The sequence below is a fragment of the Rhinopithecus roxellana genome, chromosome 16 (genome assembly GCF_007565055.1).
Source record: "Rhinopithecus roxellana isolate Shanxi Qingling chromosome 16, ASM756505v1, whole genome shotgun sequence".
Lineage (NCBI taxonomy): Eukaryota > Metazoa > Chordata > Mammalia > Primates > Cercopithecidae > Rhinopithecus > Rhinopithecus roxellana.
Window position 1 is genome coordinate 33543845 of NC_044564.1, and position 13641 is coordinate 33557485.

General features: G+C 36.7%; 1 protein-coding gene across 6 annotated transcripts in view; it reads left to right on the forward strand.

The window, feature by feature from the left end:
- NTRK2 (neurotrophic receptor tyrosine kinase 2) overlaps positions 1–13641 on the forward strand; it is a 366752-nt gene that overhangs the window by 42388 nt on the left and 310723 nt on the right. For all 6 annotated transcript variants that reach the window (XM_010378081.2, XM_030919805.1, XM_010378082.2 and 3 more), the window contains 2 exons: positions 12494–12630; positions 13170–13302. In XM_010378081.2, the coding sequence (XP_010376383.1) occupies positions 12494–12630; positions 13170–13302 (270 nt within the window). The remainder of the gene's footprint in view (positions 1–12493; positions 12631–13169; positions 13303–13641) is intronic.

The following is a 13641-nucleotide window of genomic DNA, read 5'->3' on the forward strand; positions in this document are numbered from 1 at the left end:
CGGCTGGGAGCAACTTTGCTGAATATTCTTTGCAAGTAGAATATTAATTCAGAGTGGGTGGCTGTAAAGTGCATAGAGAAAAAGTACACTGCTTGTTCTTTTTGTTTGTTTGTTTGTTCACTTGCTTATTTGTTCATGTTTGTTTATCCATCTATCCATACATCCATTCATCCACCCATCTGTCTGGGCAAAAATATCTGCTGAAAGTGTGGCACTTCTCTGGCCACATATGCCCTTGGTTGGCACCCAGGCCAGGGATCTCAGGGTGATGAAAGTGTCCTGGCAGCACAAGCAAATGCAATTCTATCCAGCACATTCCCTTAAACTTGTCTTACTGCCAGATGTCTGTGTCCCTTGATAGGGTGCCCCAAGTCGGCTGTGCTACGTGCTTCTCCCCATGTCTGGACTTAAGATCTCCTACTTTACCGTCATCCCCTACTCCTCTCCCCAGCGTTTTCATCTCCAACATTTAAAAGGGCACCGAAGGGCAAAGTCAGAGCTCGTGTGAGTGCTAGTGAGTTATAAGGAAGGAATAGCAAAGTGTTCTGCTTAGGATTTGACTAGTCTTCAGTGACGTACCTCCACAATACCCACATGTGCATGTTACTCCCCCACTGACATTTGAATGGGTTAGTCAACCAGTTAACAAGTTCACAAACAATTATGTTTCATCTTCTGGCCTAGTGGCTGGCGACACAGCAGAAAGCCATGTAGCACCTGGTTCTCATGCACAAGGAATCTGTGTATTAACCACAAACAACCAATTCTTTGTTTTCTGAAGACGCTATTATTTGAGGTCTACTTTTTATTTAAGAAAAATGGAGCTGCTGCACACACTTTGTAGGAATGCAATAAAAATAAAGATATGTGTCTGTTTCTTACCCTGAATGACCTTAGAAGATGGCCCTGACCCTTCCCACAGATGTTTCTGTCACAAATAGAGTCCTTTGGTTTCATAATAGGGGAATAAGGCTTTGTTCTCTTGCCAACCTCTATCGGTTTTCTTTGCTAGCTAACACTTAAAAAAAAAAAAACAACTTTTAATATGTGTCTTTTCCTGATTGATAAGAGGGTAACTGTTCTCTGTTCTGGTACAAATTTGTACCCCTGAGAGGAATTGCCTAGAGGGACAAGAAATTCAATGTTGAGTCACCTGGCCTTTGGCCAGCTCCCAAATCCCCATGGCCTTTGTGGCCACATTGGTTCAGCAACCACTGAGAGGAAAAGAGAGAAAGCATCTGACCCTTGCTCTGGTTTCACAAACTGCCTCTTAACAGACGTCTGCTTTGCCCTTGCCTGAAACCAGTTCCGTTTTGTTTCCATTTTAAATTTTGGTTGTGTTGTCTTGGCAGCATTCTGGGAGTGCTCCCCACCTTACGTATTATTGCTCGGCCATTGTGATTGGGATAGGGGACATGTAAGGAGTGAACTGTTCCTCATTTTTCCTAATCAGTTTGTCAATTTTCAATCACTTTTTATTTCTGTTTTCTACAAATTAGTCAACGAATTGTGTGTCTAAGAGTGAGTTTTTGAATCTCCTATAATGAGGGCATGGGCTCAATTGATCCTTTAGGGTTGAATGGTTACATTCACAGTGGCAGTCACAATTCATTTCAATGTCAAGGATGCTTTTCAAAAAGCAACATTATGGAAGAGTGTGGCAAGTGAATTGACAGACTTATTTTTCCTGTCGTTTTTGTGTTCTTGTTTTGTTCTTTCTCTTTTAATTTTTATTCTCTTTCAAGTGTTTTCCTTTTTATAATTGCATGTATTATATTGATATGTTTTGTTGCAAACGTAATTTCGTACATTACACATATGACGTTTGTCTTTTTCTTGCTCCTAACCATTTCAGGTTAGTAGTCATAGATCTATCATATTCTTTTTAACCATTACATGAAATTCATGGTACAATGTGTCTTAATTAGTTAAATGTTCCATATTGACAGGCATTTTGCTTATTTTCCAGTTTTTTGATACTGCAAAAATGTTTCAGCAAGCATCCTTATTCATGCTTTTTACACATATGTACAAGTGGAAAGAGTTTTTTTAGAATACGTAGAAAGAAGCAGAATTTTTGGTTTATGTGGTTTGCACAGTAAAAAATGGCTGTATCTATTTATGCCCACCCTGACAAGGTATACCTTGATATTAGTGAACTTATTAGTGTCTGTCTTTCTAAAAAATGCTGTTATGGCTTTTGAGTTTGCATTTTCCTGATTACTCTTGAGTATCTTATATGTTTATTGGACTGTGTTTATGCTTCAGTAAATTACCTGTTTATACCCTTTGTCTATTTTTCTGTAGGGTTTTTCCTTTTCTTTACTTTCATTGTTCTTTGTTTTTCCTTAATTGTTTGAAAGTGATAAATATTCCCTTTTTTAAAAAGTCTATAACACTGAAATATTTTCTGCACAAATTTAAATGTGTATTTTCTGCATAGAGATAACCACCAATAAGGCAGAAAAAATATTTTTGCTTCCCTTTATTTCTTCTCCCAGCTCTCAGTTTGTTATCATCTGGGATTTTATTTCTATATTGTTACCTGGCTTTTTTGAAGATGTCCTGTTTCTTTGTATATCATAGACTTTTGTGTCCTACTGTGTTCTCTTGGTGCGATTGTTCTTTTTGCTGGAGTATATCTTCTAATACTTCTTTCATAGAGATTAAAAAAATAAAATCAAACTCTTAAGTGCTGGGAAATTGGCCTGTATTTTTTCTCCTTAGTGGAATTTGCTGAATAAAACATTCTAGGCTCAAAAGCTCAGAACTTTGAAGATACTGCACCATATTTTTGTATTGAGTGTTGCTCATGATACTTACTCTTTCCTGGTAACCTGTGCTTTTCTTATTTTTCCACCTCTAGAAGTTTTGAGGATTTACTCCTTATCCATGTTATTCTTAAATTGCACCACAATGTAACTAGATGTGGGGTTAATTTTATTTTTAATTCTGCTTAGTGTGAGAGATACCCTTTCAATGTGACGGTTCATGTCTTCAGTTCTGGAAAAATTTTCTTATTGATTGACTCAACGTATTCTTTCCATTTATTGTCTCATTCAGGAATCGACATTGGATAGATACTTACACTTTTGGCTCCACTCATGCTGGTTACCCTTTCCTTAGTAGTTTCCATCTGCTTGTCCTTGTGTACCGCATTATGGGAGAATTGGTTTACTCATCACTTAGCTCTTCAGCTGTTTCTCCAGCTGCTGATTTTTTTTCCTTTCAACCACTGATGATCAATTTCCACAATCTCTTGTGAGTCATTTTTATTTGTGACTGAAATGCCCTTTTCCATACTGGGGTTTGCCACATCTCCAGGGAGTCCAGCAATCCTGCTCTACTTTTGGGTTCTTTGAGGGCCTCACTATTTTGTGAAGCATGTGGTTATGTGTCCCTTTGGGGCTGTGCTGCTTTTCGTTAATCCACTTCTGCTTTCTCTCGCTCAGGAGTTCTTTATAGTTCCTTCTCCATCAGTGGCGTGCCTTCTCATTTTCCAACATTGTTCTGGGTTCTAAGAAAAATATTGAGTATCACTTCTAGATATCTGGAATAAGAAAGGGAGCCTTCACTTTGAGGCTTAGTCATGTATGAATTTTCTTTTGATGGTTTCCCAACTGGTTCTTTCAGGAGAAGTTAGATAATCTAAACAGAAAATGACACTAGAATGTTGGATTTAAAATCTTTCTCTGGAATTCTGTGTTGAAGAAACCAGATAACATGCCAGTATCTTCAAGTTAGATGTCTTGTTTGAAAAATAAAAAAAGAATTTATGGTCAGCTGGCTTTTTCTTTTACATATACTTTTAAAACACATCTGTTGTGTTTAAGTCACAGATTTGAAGTTCGTCTTGTTTCCACACTTTTTGGAGGGGGGTGAAACTTTTTAGCTAACTCTGAATCAGTAAACACCGTGGTCTTGTGTGTGTCATCTTTGTAAACCAACAATTTGCCAACGACCATGGCCATTGTATTTAGTTTGCAATTGGTACTATTTTTATTTCAATGAAGAAGAAGAGCTACTGAGATTTTATTTGTTTGTAAGATGAGTTTTCTTTAAAAGCTTCCCTTGTTAGTATTTCGTCATGGAGGTATTATATGGAGAACAAGTTCTCTACATTTTACATGCAAATATACATATTCCAGTATACATACTGTACCCCTTGATCGTAACAGGCATTTGATGAAGGTTTGCTGACTTAACAAATGCATGAACCATATCATATTAATGTTCATATTGGACCAAGTTTTTAATATAATGGTGTGAACGTTTCAGTTAATTAAAAATAACTTAAATACATTATTTTAGCCAAATTATTCCATAGTTCACTATTTTTTTCATTCTTTTTGAAATTTTTATCCTCATTGCATTTTTGAGAGAATCTCGTTTCTTCTTTTTTCTTTATATCCTTAGAGATTAATCGAGCATGATAGATGGGGCCGGGAAGTTTAACTGCATCATTTTCATTAATAGTGCAGTCAAAATGCCTCACAATATTTTTCTAACAGTCCCCTCCTGCTGTGAATTACTGTAAATTTATTCATGCTCTAAAACAAGTAGTGGTTTGTTTCTTCGCAAGGCCCTTCTAAACCTTAGGAAAACTTTATTAATTGCAAGGCAACAAAACATTTTCATGTAACATTTCCACATTAATTGGAATAAAGAGGTGCTATGAGCAATGGTTCTGAAGACTGAAACAAAATCATGTAAGTGCTGGTGAAGAAAGCTGATTTGGCCAGGCTGTGCTGATTATCTTCTCATATAAAAAATCTCCCTGCTAATTCTTCAAGTATTTTTAATGAAATTATTTATCATGTAGTATTTTTTTAAAAAAAATTTCTGTTCAATTCCTGCACACTTAGATGATTTTCAGCAGTTAATCTTGCAGTATAAACCTTTCAGTCACTTCCCCTGGCATAATGGGATTATTAAGGAGCAGTGAATGTTACATTTTAATTTTAAAAAATACTATCATTATTATTTAAATCTTACCTGAGAGCTTCTTCAGCAAGTGTTAATAGTACATGAAATGCTCTGCCTTAAGTAGATGGCAAATACATTTAAGAAAGGCAGTATTCCTCTGGGTCATATCAAAAGAATCCCTGCACCTATTTTACTAGTAACTAGTTACCACACAGAATGATAGTCCCACAGTGAATATAAGGTGGCAATTCACTTGTTGGTTGAAGAACTGTGCCAGTTACTATATAAACCATCCTTAATGGTCCTATGGCTTGAAATCAGACTTGCCTTTCGTTTTTTCCTATTTATTATGACAATTTCAATTTTCTGCTTTTCTAACCTTCAAACTTTTAATGTAGAAGCTTTTAAAGGCACATCGACAAAATACTATTTATGTTAGTGAAGGTCAGTTCACAGGTGCCCAGAAGGAGAGGCTGGGTTCCTTGAGATAAATTGAATTTAGTGATTTATTTTTAAGATTTACTTTTGGTTTCAACCACAGTTTGTAGCACATATGTCTGTGTAGCATATTTGTACATACTCCTTGTTTTGTTTGTGTTGAACCAAGAAAATAGACTGGTAGTAATTCTACTTTGTTAACACTCCCAGCTTAAAAGAATATGCTATATTAATGTTCTGTGTGGAAGTTAGAGTGATATGAAACATTATTTTCTTAGCAACTTAGTTGGATTGACTTTCTTTCCTGAAAACTATACACAAAGACTATTTTAGCATACTGCTTTGCTTTAATTTTCTTAGAGATCAAGTTTTGTCTCCTAAATAAAGTCAACCACACAGTGGATCGTTGTTTTTCTTTATCTTCTTAGAATGTCAAATGAAGTTGTTTTTTTTCTCATCTGTCAACTGCTGTTTAAATTTTTGTGTTTAGAAATTATGTAGTAGCTGTCACTATTGTGACATGGCTCACATGTGCTTAGAAGTGCAGTTTCAAATTTGAGCTTGCAAAGTCATTTTTGCTAACTTTCTGTCAGTTTTGCTACCAGGTATAAAGCAATCACTTCTAAATAGGTCAGGCTCATTTTTGCTTCATTCTTGGTTGTGGAATATAGCTGTTTAGGAGGCAAAGAACTTTGAAGATATGACAATGAGATAGAAGGGTAGAGGGGAAGGTTATAGAATTTTAGTATTCTGTTGAGAGAGAATTAAGAGATAGGTCAAGTGTTTATTTGTTTTAAGTTGTTTTATGTGTGCACAAATAGAAGTGAGAGGAGAGAAGGCAGAGAACAGACAAAATTATAATTTACTTGAATATTTTTATACATGTGGAGTGATGCTCAGGATCACTGAAACAAGCTGAAAGCAAACACAAGCCAGACCTACTGGTGATTACTGAAAAATATTAGTAAAACCCTGGGTTAATCCAAAATGACTAGAGATTTGTTTTCCTTAAGAGAAAGTGAGGACCTACACACTTTGAATGAGTGATTGAAGGATCTAGTCAATTTGGTCAACTCTCAAGAAGTACGCAGTAATAGGTGGGAGCAGAGACATGGAAGATCCCGGCAAAGGAAGCAGCCAGAATGCTCTGGTTAAGGCCCTGGACAGACAGATGTAGGCCAGGGCCAACCCACTCACTAGCTATTTAGTCATGATACTTAATAGCCTTAACTTCTTCATTTGGAAATAGAAATATTAATGGCATCTACTTTCGAGGATTTTGGGGATGATTGATAAGGTAATAAATGGAAAATATTTAAAACAGAGTCTAGCACATACTAAGTATTGAATAAATAATAACTATTACTACCATCAAGAAGAATAGATTTAAATGTATTTTACATCTGAATTTAAATGTATGTATATATTTTATATTTTGTCAAATTGCTTGAAGTACAAATAAAGCCACAACAAACATTACAATCAAAGAACTGATTATGTGCTCATATCTACTTGGGAAATATAAGATCAATGGAATTTAAATGGATTTCTTTATAGCAGGAGTTCTCAGAACTTTTAATTTTCTAATGTACATTGTGAACATCCAGTTTCTTACAGAGCCTCCTTCTCCTTCTCCTCCTTCTTCTTCTTCCTCTTCCTCTTCTTCCTCTTCTTCTTTCTTCTTCCTTTTTTTTTTGTAATCTTGGATTTTTTTTCCCCTCTGGAATCTCAATAAATTAGAGTTCTATAGGACATGCTTTGGGGAAAATTTGATGGACAACTCAGGTCCATAGCAGATTTAAGAATAATAGTTGTAGGAACAAAAGCCCTTTGAACAATCGCCCGACACTTTTGGTATAAATGCCTGTCCTCCCAAGTGTGTTCTGTGGAACAGAGGGTTTATTAGAAATGCAAATTCTTAGGCCCCAACTCAGACCTATTGGAAAAAAAGCTACATTTTTAACAAGATACTCTGGTGATTCATACACACAATAGAGTTTGGGAAGCTTTGGTGTAAAGAAAGTCAACATTTTCACTGCCTGGTTGATGATTTTCTGCTGAGGTCTACAGGCCAGTACGTCCTTCCTGAAGGAATCCAGATCGAGAGACATCTACGTGGAGGTATCTGTCTGCCTGGGAAGCTGGTCGTCTCCGATCTCCAGCGAGGTTCCCCAGAGTGCAAAGGAAGACAGCTGTAGGGCTTAGAGTCAGGATCCTTTTACAGTAGAACTAGCAGCTCTTGGAAGCGTTGCTGGGCTTTGCTGTGTGTTTGTGCTGATTTCAAATCTTATTAAGCCAAGAAGTAGTGCCTGGCAAATGGTTTATCCCGCCTTGGCTATTCATGCTTCCCAATTCATTTTTATTGTGATAATTAAACCTCAAGTGATATTTCAAGTACAGATTGTTTTTCCATTATTGAATCTTTGGCCAGCATATTAATGCTGTAGAATTAACGTGAGTCAGATGCTTACTCATTTGTGGAAGACTTTACATTTAAGAGATCTAGACTTGGCCAATTTTGCTCAGATGCCTTTGATGACAGGGTGATACAATTTGTCTATAAATAAAGGAGACTCACTCTTCTCCAGAATAGACATGTAATTATTTTTAAATGAAATAATTCCTTTATCAAGGAATCATAAATACCACTTTATCATTAGGGTCCGTGATGAAATGGATATGTATAGCTTGGGAGGTAGTGGTGAAGACCCTGAGCTTTGAGTTCAAATTCTAGATCTGTATGTACTTGGTCAATGTTGGATAATGTGTTTGACTTTTCCAAAACTCATCTACTTTATTAATTAAATGAGGGCAAAATACTTATCTTCAAGACTGGTTCTAAGGATGAGCTAAAACAAGGTACTAGGCACGAATATCTGGTTCAGCGAATGCCCAATAAATGCTAATATTAGTATTACTATAATTAAATGCTTTTAGAGCTGTTAATTATGTAAGCTTAAGTTTGAAAAATAAACCCACACGAGATTTTATAGGAAAAATTAACATTATGATGTAACATTTCCTACTGAGAATCTCTTTATTTTAACCTTTCTCTGCTCACAATTTCCAAACTATTAGATACATTTATAAAGGTAGGAAATTCATTCCATGGGTTTGTACTTGATATGTCAGGGTGGGTGTCTTTAGACTTCATCGGTGGGGTCTGGCTATGGAGGGGGTCATACCTTGAGAACAAGCACCATGACAGGCCTTGACTCTGATGGTCACCCCAGAGTCAGCAGATAAATCTATAAATGTAGAAAGTGGAAGAGTCGGTGGGGCATGGTGGCTCATGCCTATAATCCTAGCACTTTGGGAGGCCAAGGCAGGTGGAATACCTGAGCTCAGGAGTTTGAGAACAGCTTGGGCAACATGGCAAAACCCCATCTCTACCAAAAATACAAAAAATTAGCCAGGCGTGGTGGTATGTACCTGTAATCCCAGCTACTCAGGAGGCTGAGGCACGAGAATCCTTGAACCCAGGTGGTGGAGGTTGCAGGGAGCAGAGATTGTGCCACTGCACTCCAGCCTGGGTGACAGAGCAAGATTATCTAAAAAAAAGTAAAAAAAAAATAAATAAATAGAAAGGAAGAGGGAGAGTTATCAAAGCACAAACACTTGCAAGCTGAAAAAGCAGATGCATGAATAGTAACTGACTTCAAGGGTGAGAATGCTGGTTACCAAGTTGACAATGAAGAAAGCCAAGGGGAAACTTGGCTTATATGGCAGAACTACTACAATGCTTAGGGCGTGAGAGTACAGGTAACACCAAACACTGTATTGGTTGAAAGTCTGCTAAACCCAGGTGACTGCACCTCTCCTGCCTCAGCAGAAAACTGGAGGCTTAATTCTCTCATGTGGATAAAACAAAGGTTCTGAGAAACTCCAGATAGAGTGAGGCCGTGGGAACCATAGAAAATATGATGGATTTACATACTGAATATTAATATTTCCAGGCCTCTTTCTCCTCCAAGCAGGAAATTGGAAAAGCATTATTTGAATAACTTGATCACCCCCTTCCTCAAAATGATTTCATGATCCTGACATCAGGTGGTACCTAGGTAAATAGGCCAATAATATTGTCCTACAATGAAGCTGACAATTCATAAATTTGTGTAATGCTTCTGGTACCTCAATCTTAAAGATGTATGAATAGCCAGACGTAATTGAGGAAAGCTTGTAATTGAAAGACAAACACAAAAGCAACAAAGAGAGAGAGAGAAAAAATTGCTAGAAACAAAACTGATATAGAGAAAAGAAAAATTCAAGAAATGATTATAAATATATCATAGAAATCATAAGAGATATTACATCCATGGAACAAAAAGAGGGTGCTATACAATAAGAACATTCAGGAACAAAAGAAGAGCCTTGGGAATAAGAAATATGATAGAGGAATGAACAACCTTAAAAGCGGGCTTTAAAAATTAATCTAAAAAACTCTCCCTGCAAATAGAGCAAATAAATGAAAAGTTGGAAAATAGGAAAGGAATGGAGAAGTAGGTGGGCTATCTATAAGGTCCAACCTCCAAGCAATAGTTCTAAGTGGTAAGAAAGCATGTGTTATAGTTATATTGGCACATATTTTTCCTTTCATAGTGGTACCTAATAGCAGTGTTGCAACCTATAATTAATACTGTTTTAAATTTGATGAAATAAGGTAAGTATTGCATATTAGATGGTTCTGGTGTTAGTAAGGCTTGCATACTCATAATAATAATTTTTTTTTTTTTGAGATGGAATCTTGCACTGTTGCCCAGACTGGAGTGCAATGGCACGAGCTTGGCTCACTGCAAGCTCCACCTCCCGGGTTCAAGTGATTCTCCTGCCTCAGCCTCCCCATTAGCTGGGATTACAGGTGCCTGCCACCATGCACACGGTTAATTTTTTGTATTTTTTAGTAGAGATGGGGTTTCACTATGTTGGTCAGGCTGGTCTCGATCTCCTGACCTCGTGATCCAACTGCCTCAGCCTCCCAAAGTGCTGGGATTACAGGCACGAGCCACCGTACCTGGCCACGTACTCATAATCATCTTTATGTCTCCACTGAGACAATTATAGCACATGAAAAAGTGTGCAGATAGAGTATGTTGAATGTGGTGGGGGCCTGAGGGGAGCTGGCATTCTGTGTGAAAGGGAGCCCCTATCTCATCTTCCACAGTGGGAGGTCAGTAGATACTGCTGAAACAGGAAAACCAAGAAGTAGCCATAAAGAGTGATACTTAATGATGAGCAGAGCAATGCCCAAAGAAGAAGTTAAAGGAGATGAAATGGGTGCCTCTGGGAATAGGAAATAGTGACATATGGGTAAGGTGGGACTACTGTTTTTCACACCCAGTAGCTTGAATCTTTTTCATAAGTTTTATAGAATTATCAACTCTTCAAACTATGTGATTAAATATTTGATTTTTGAAAAACAAAATTAAGTATATATATATTTTTAAAAGTCACCCAGATTATGCCATTGACTTCAAGGGGATTTTTCACTAAGTAAGCCCATTTCTTCTATTTTGCCTTGACATGCTCCATAATAAATTGAACAGCTTAATTGTCATAGAAGTTGTGAAGAAAACACATTGAGAAAAACAACAGACTCATCCAAGGCCACAAAGTTAGTATGTGTCGGGTTTAGGGTGTGGGACTTGTATTACACTCTCTGTTAATCATTGTTATATGTTTCATTGCTCTGTATAACTCTGGCTGTTAGGGGCTTTTTTTTTTTTTTTTGAAACCCCATGAAAGATGTAACATTGGTCTCTATTGGATGCTGACGGGAAGGAAGAGTTTGGAAGGGGGTCTCACTGGCTCCTGAAAGCCAGATCTTATTGGGGAATCCTCTCCCAGTGGTGGGAAAACCATGAGATACAGACTGTATAAATCTTACTCCAGTCTGATTTCACTAATAAAGAAAGATGGCTTTGCCGTAGGAATACATGATAAGAGAAGGGTTTATCCATAATAATGTGAAGATGACGGGTCAAATATTGCCAGGTGGGTGGGTTAATTGCAATTTAACAGTTGTTGAAAATGAATCGCCTTCTTTGACCTCCAGGTTCTGATCTGACTTAATGCTGTATCATAGTTCTGCAGGACATAACTGTCAGGTGACTATAGTCCCAAGCAGAGTTCCTGACACCAAGAGAGGGACAGGCTCCACTAGCAGGTCCTGACATATTGTTATACCCTCTAAGACATGCCTACATGTAAAAAATACCACGATTCTTGTGCAGTTTAAAGCAGTGTCCACACTCAGTTGGTGTGATAATTTCATGAAGTGATAGCAGCATCCCTAAAATTACACATAGGTTTTGAAATATAAAAGTATAAAAATGATGCTTTGCTGGACTATTAAAAAATGTTAATAAGGTTCAAAGTTTCATCTGATAAGTACATTCTCAGAGTCTTTCCAATAAAAAGAACTTTTCACTGAAATGAGCCCATATACCCATTTTCATTATATTCTAAATAAGATAGCAGTTTTACCTATAATATTTAACTATGATTTATGTAACTTTGAAACATTCTAACACTGTAATAGTTCAAACTGCCTGTCTTTGAAAAATGCTTTGAAACTACATTTTCTTCAATAGAATGAGTCTTTCAAAATCTGTGTCTGGTAGAGGGTTAGATTTTTGAGAATTACTTAAAGCAAAAAACAGATTTTTGCAAAAACAACATAGCTGCATCTCACCCTTTTGTGTTCTTGAGCATTAAAAAAAAAATGGGGGGTAGGAGACAGAAGGAAATAAAAGACATGATGTCAGTCCATAGGTACAATCTCTGTTTATGTGCAAAAACTGGATTAGTAACTGTAGAACAGAAAAAGAGGTGGAAGGCAGTTCTTTATACTAGTGTTCTTAAAATAAAAGGTTATTAGGCAATAATGCTTTAAGAAATGTGCATAATTTATTTTGAAATGTGAAAAAGCTATAACTTATAGCTTTTTTTGATTTATGTTAAATCTATGAAGCTGATCAAAGTGGCACTTTTTCAGATCAACATAAATCAGTCTCAAAAAGCAATTAAAGATTGATTTTTAAAGCATAAACAGTTTTCAATTTATTGCTTTTAGTTTGATACTGCATTTAACTATTTGCATATGCCTCTGTTTACTTTTCTTGTTCCATAGGTTTACCATCTGCAAATTTGGCCGCACCTAACCTCACTGTGGAGGAAGGAAAGTCTATCACGTTATCCTGTAGTGTGGCAGGCGATCCGGTTCCTAATATGTATTGGGATGTTGGTAATCTGGTTTCCAAACATATGGTAAGGCTTGTGTTTGGCTGTGTCTTAATAGAGAGACAAGAGTGTTTCAGAATGTGAGAATGTATTAAACCTAGTGATGATCATTTGATATTTTATAGGGCTACATATAGAAATTTACAAAGAGTTTTTGATGTACATTTACTTTCTACTTATTCTTAATTAACAAAGACTAATGCAGGCTTGCATTTTAGTTATGCATACCTAAGAGAGCGAGGAGTCTTTATATCCCTAGTGAGCTCTTTGCATCATCCTGGACAAAGCGAGTGACTTTCCCTGTGGCCTTCTCCCTTGGAGGGAATTCAGGGATCAAGTCAATCTCATGCACTTAGCAACTGAAACCTAGAGAAATAGAATAACTTCTGATTTACTTCTTTGCCTGAGCCTATTTCAGGCAGAGAAGTTTTTCTAATGCTGTATATATATATTATATTATATTTATATATTTGTTTTTTTCTCTAGTTAGAGGAAGAAACCCCAAATCTTGTCACTTTGGGATCAATCCTAATCAAGGTTATTTTTGTCTGTTAATTCATTTGTAGAATGAAACAAGCCACACACAGGGCTCCTTAAGGATAACTAACATTTCATCTGATGACAGTGGGAAGCAAATCTCTTGTGTGGCAGAAAATCTTGTAGGAGAAGATCAAGATTCTGTCAACCTCACCGTGCATTGTACGTAATCAGACTGGCATGTGTTTTTAATGGCGAATGACCATGGACATACCTATGTGTGTTGCTGGGGCACTCTGGGTGCTGCTCACATTTGTTAAAAAAGTATATGCAGTGTTTTGTGCATACTCAATTAAGAAACATTATCAACCTCTTTTACTTGTTCAGTTTCTGCTTAATAATTCTTGCTCATGCATGATCTTTCTTTTAAGCTTCTTTTTTGATTTTGAGCTTGTCATTTTGTGCCTTCCTCTGTCTTTTTTTCTGATAGAATATATTTTGGGCTGGTTGCTCCCTCTTATCAATGTTTTAGCTTAAATTTTCGTAAACCAGTTTCTAAAA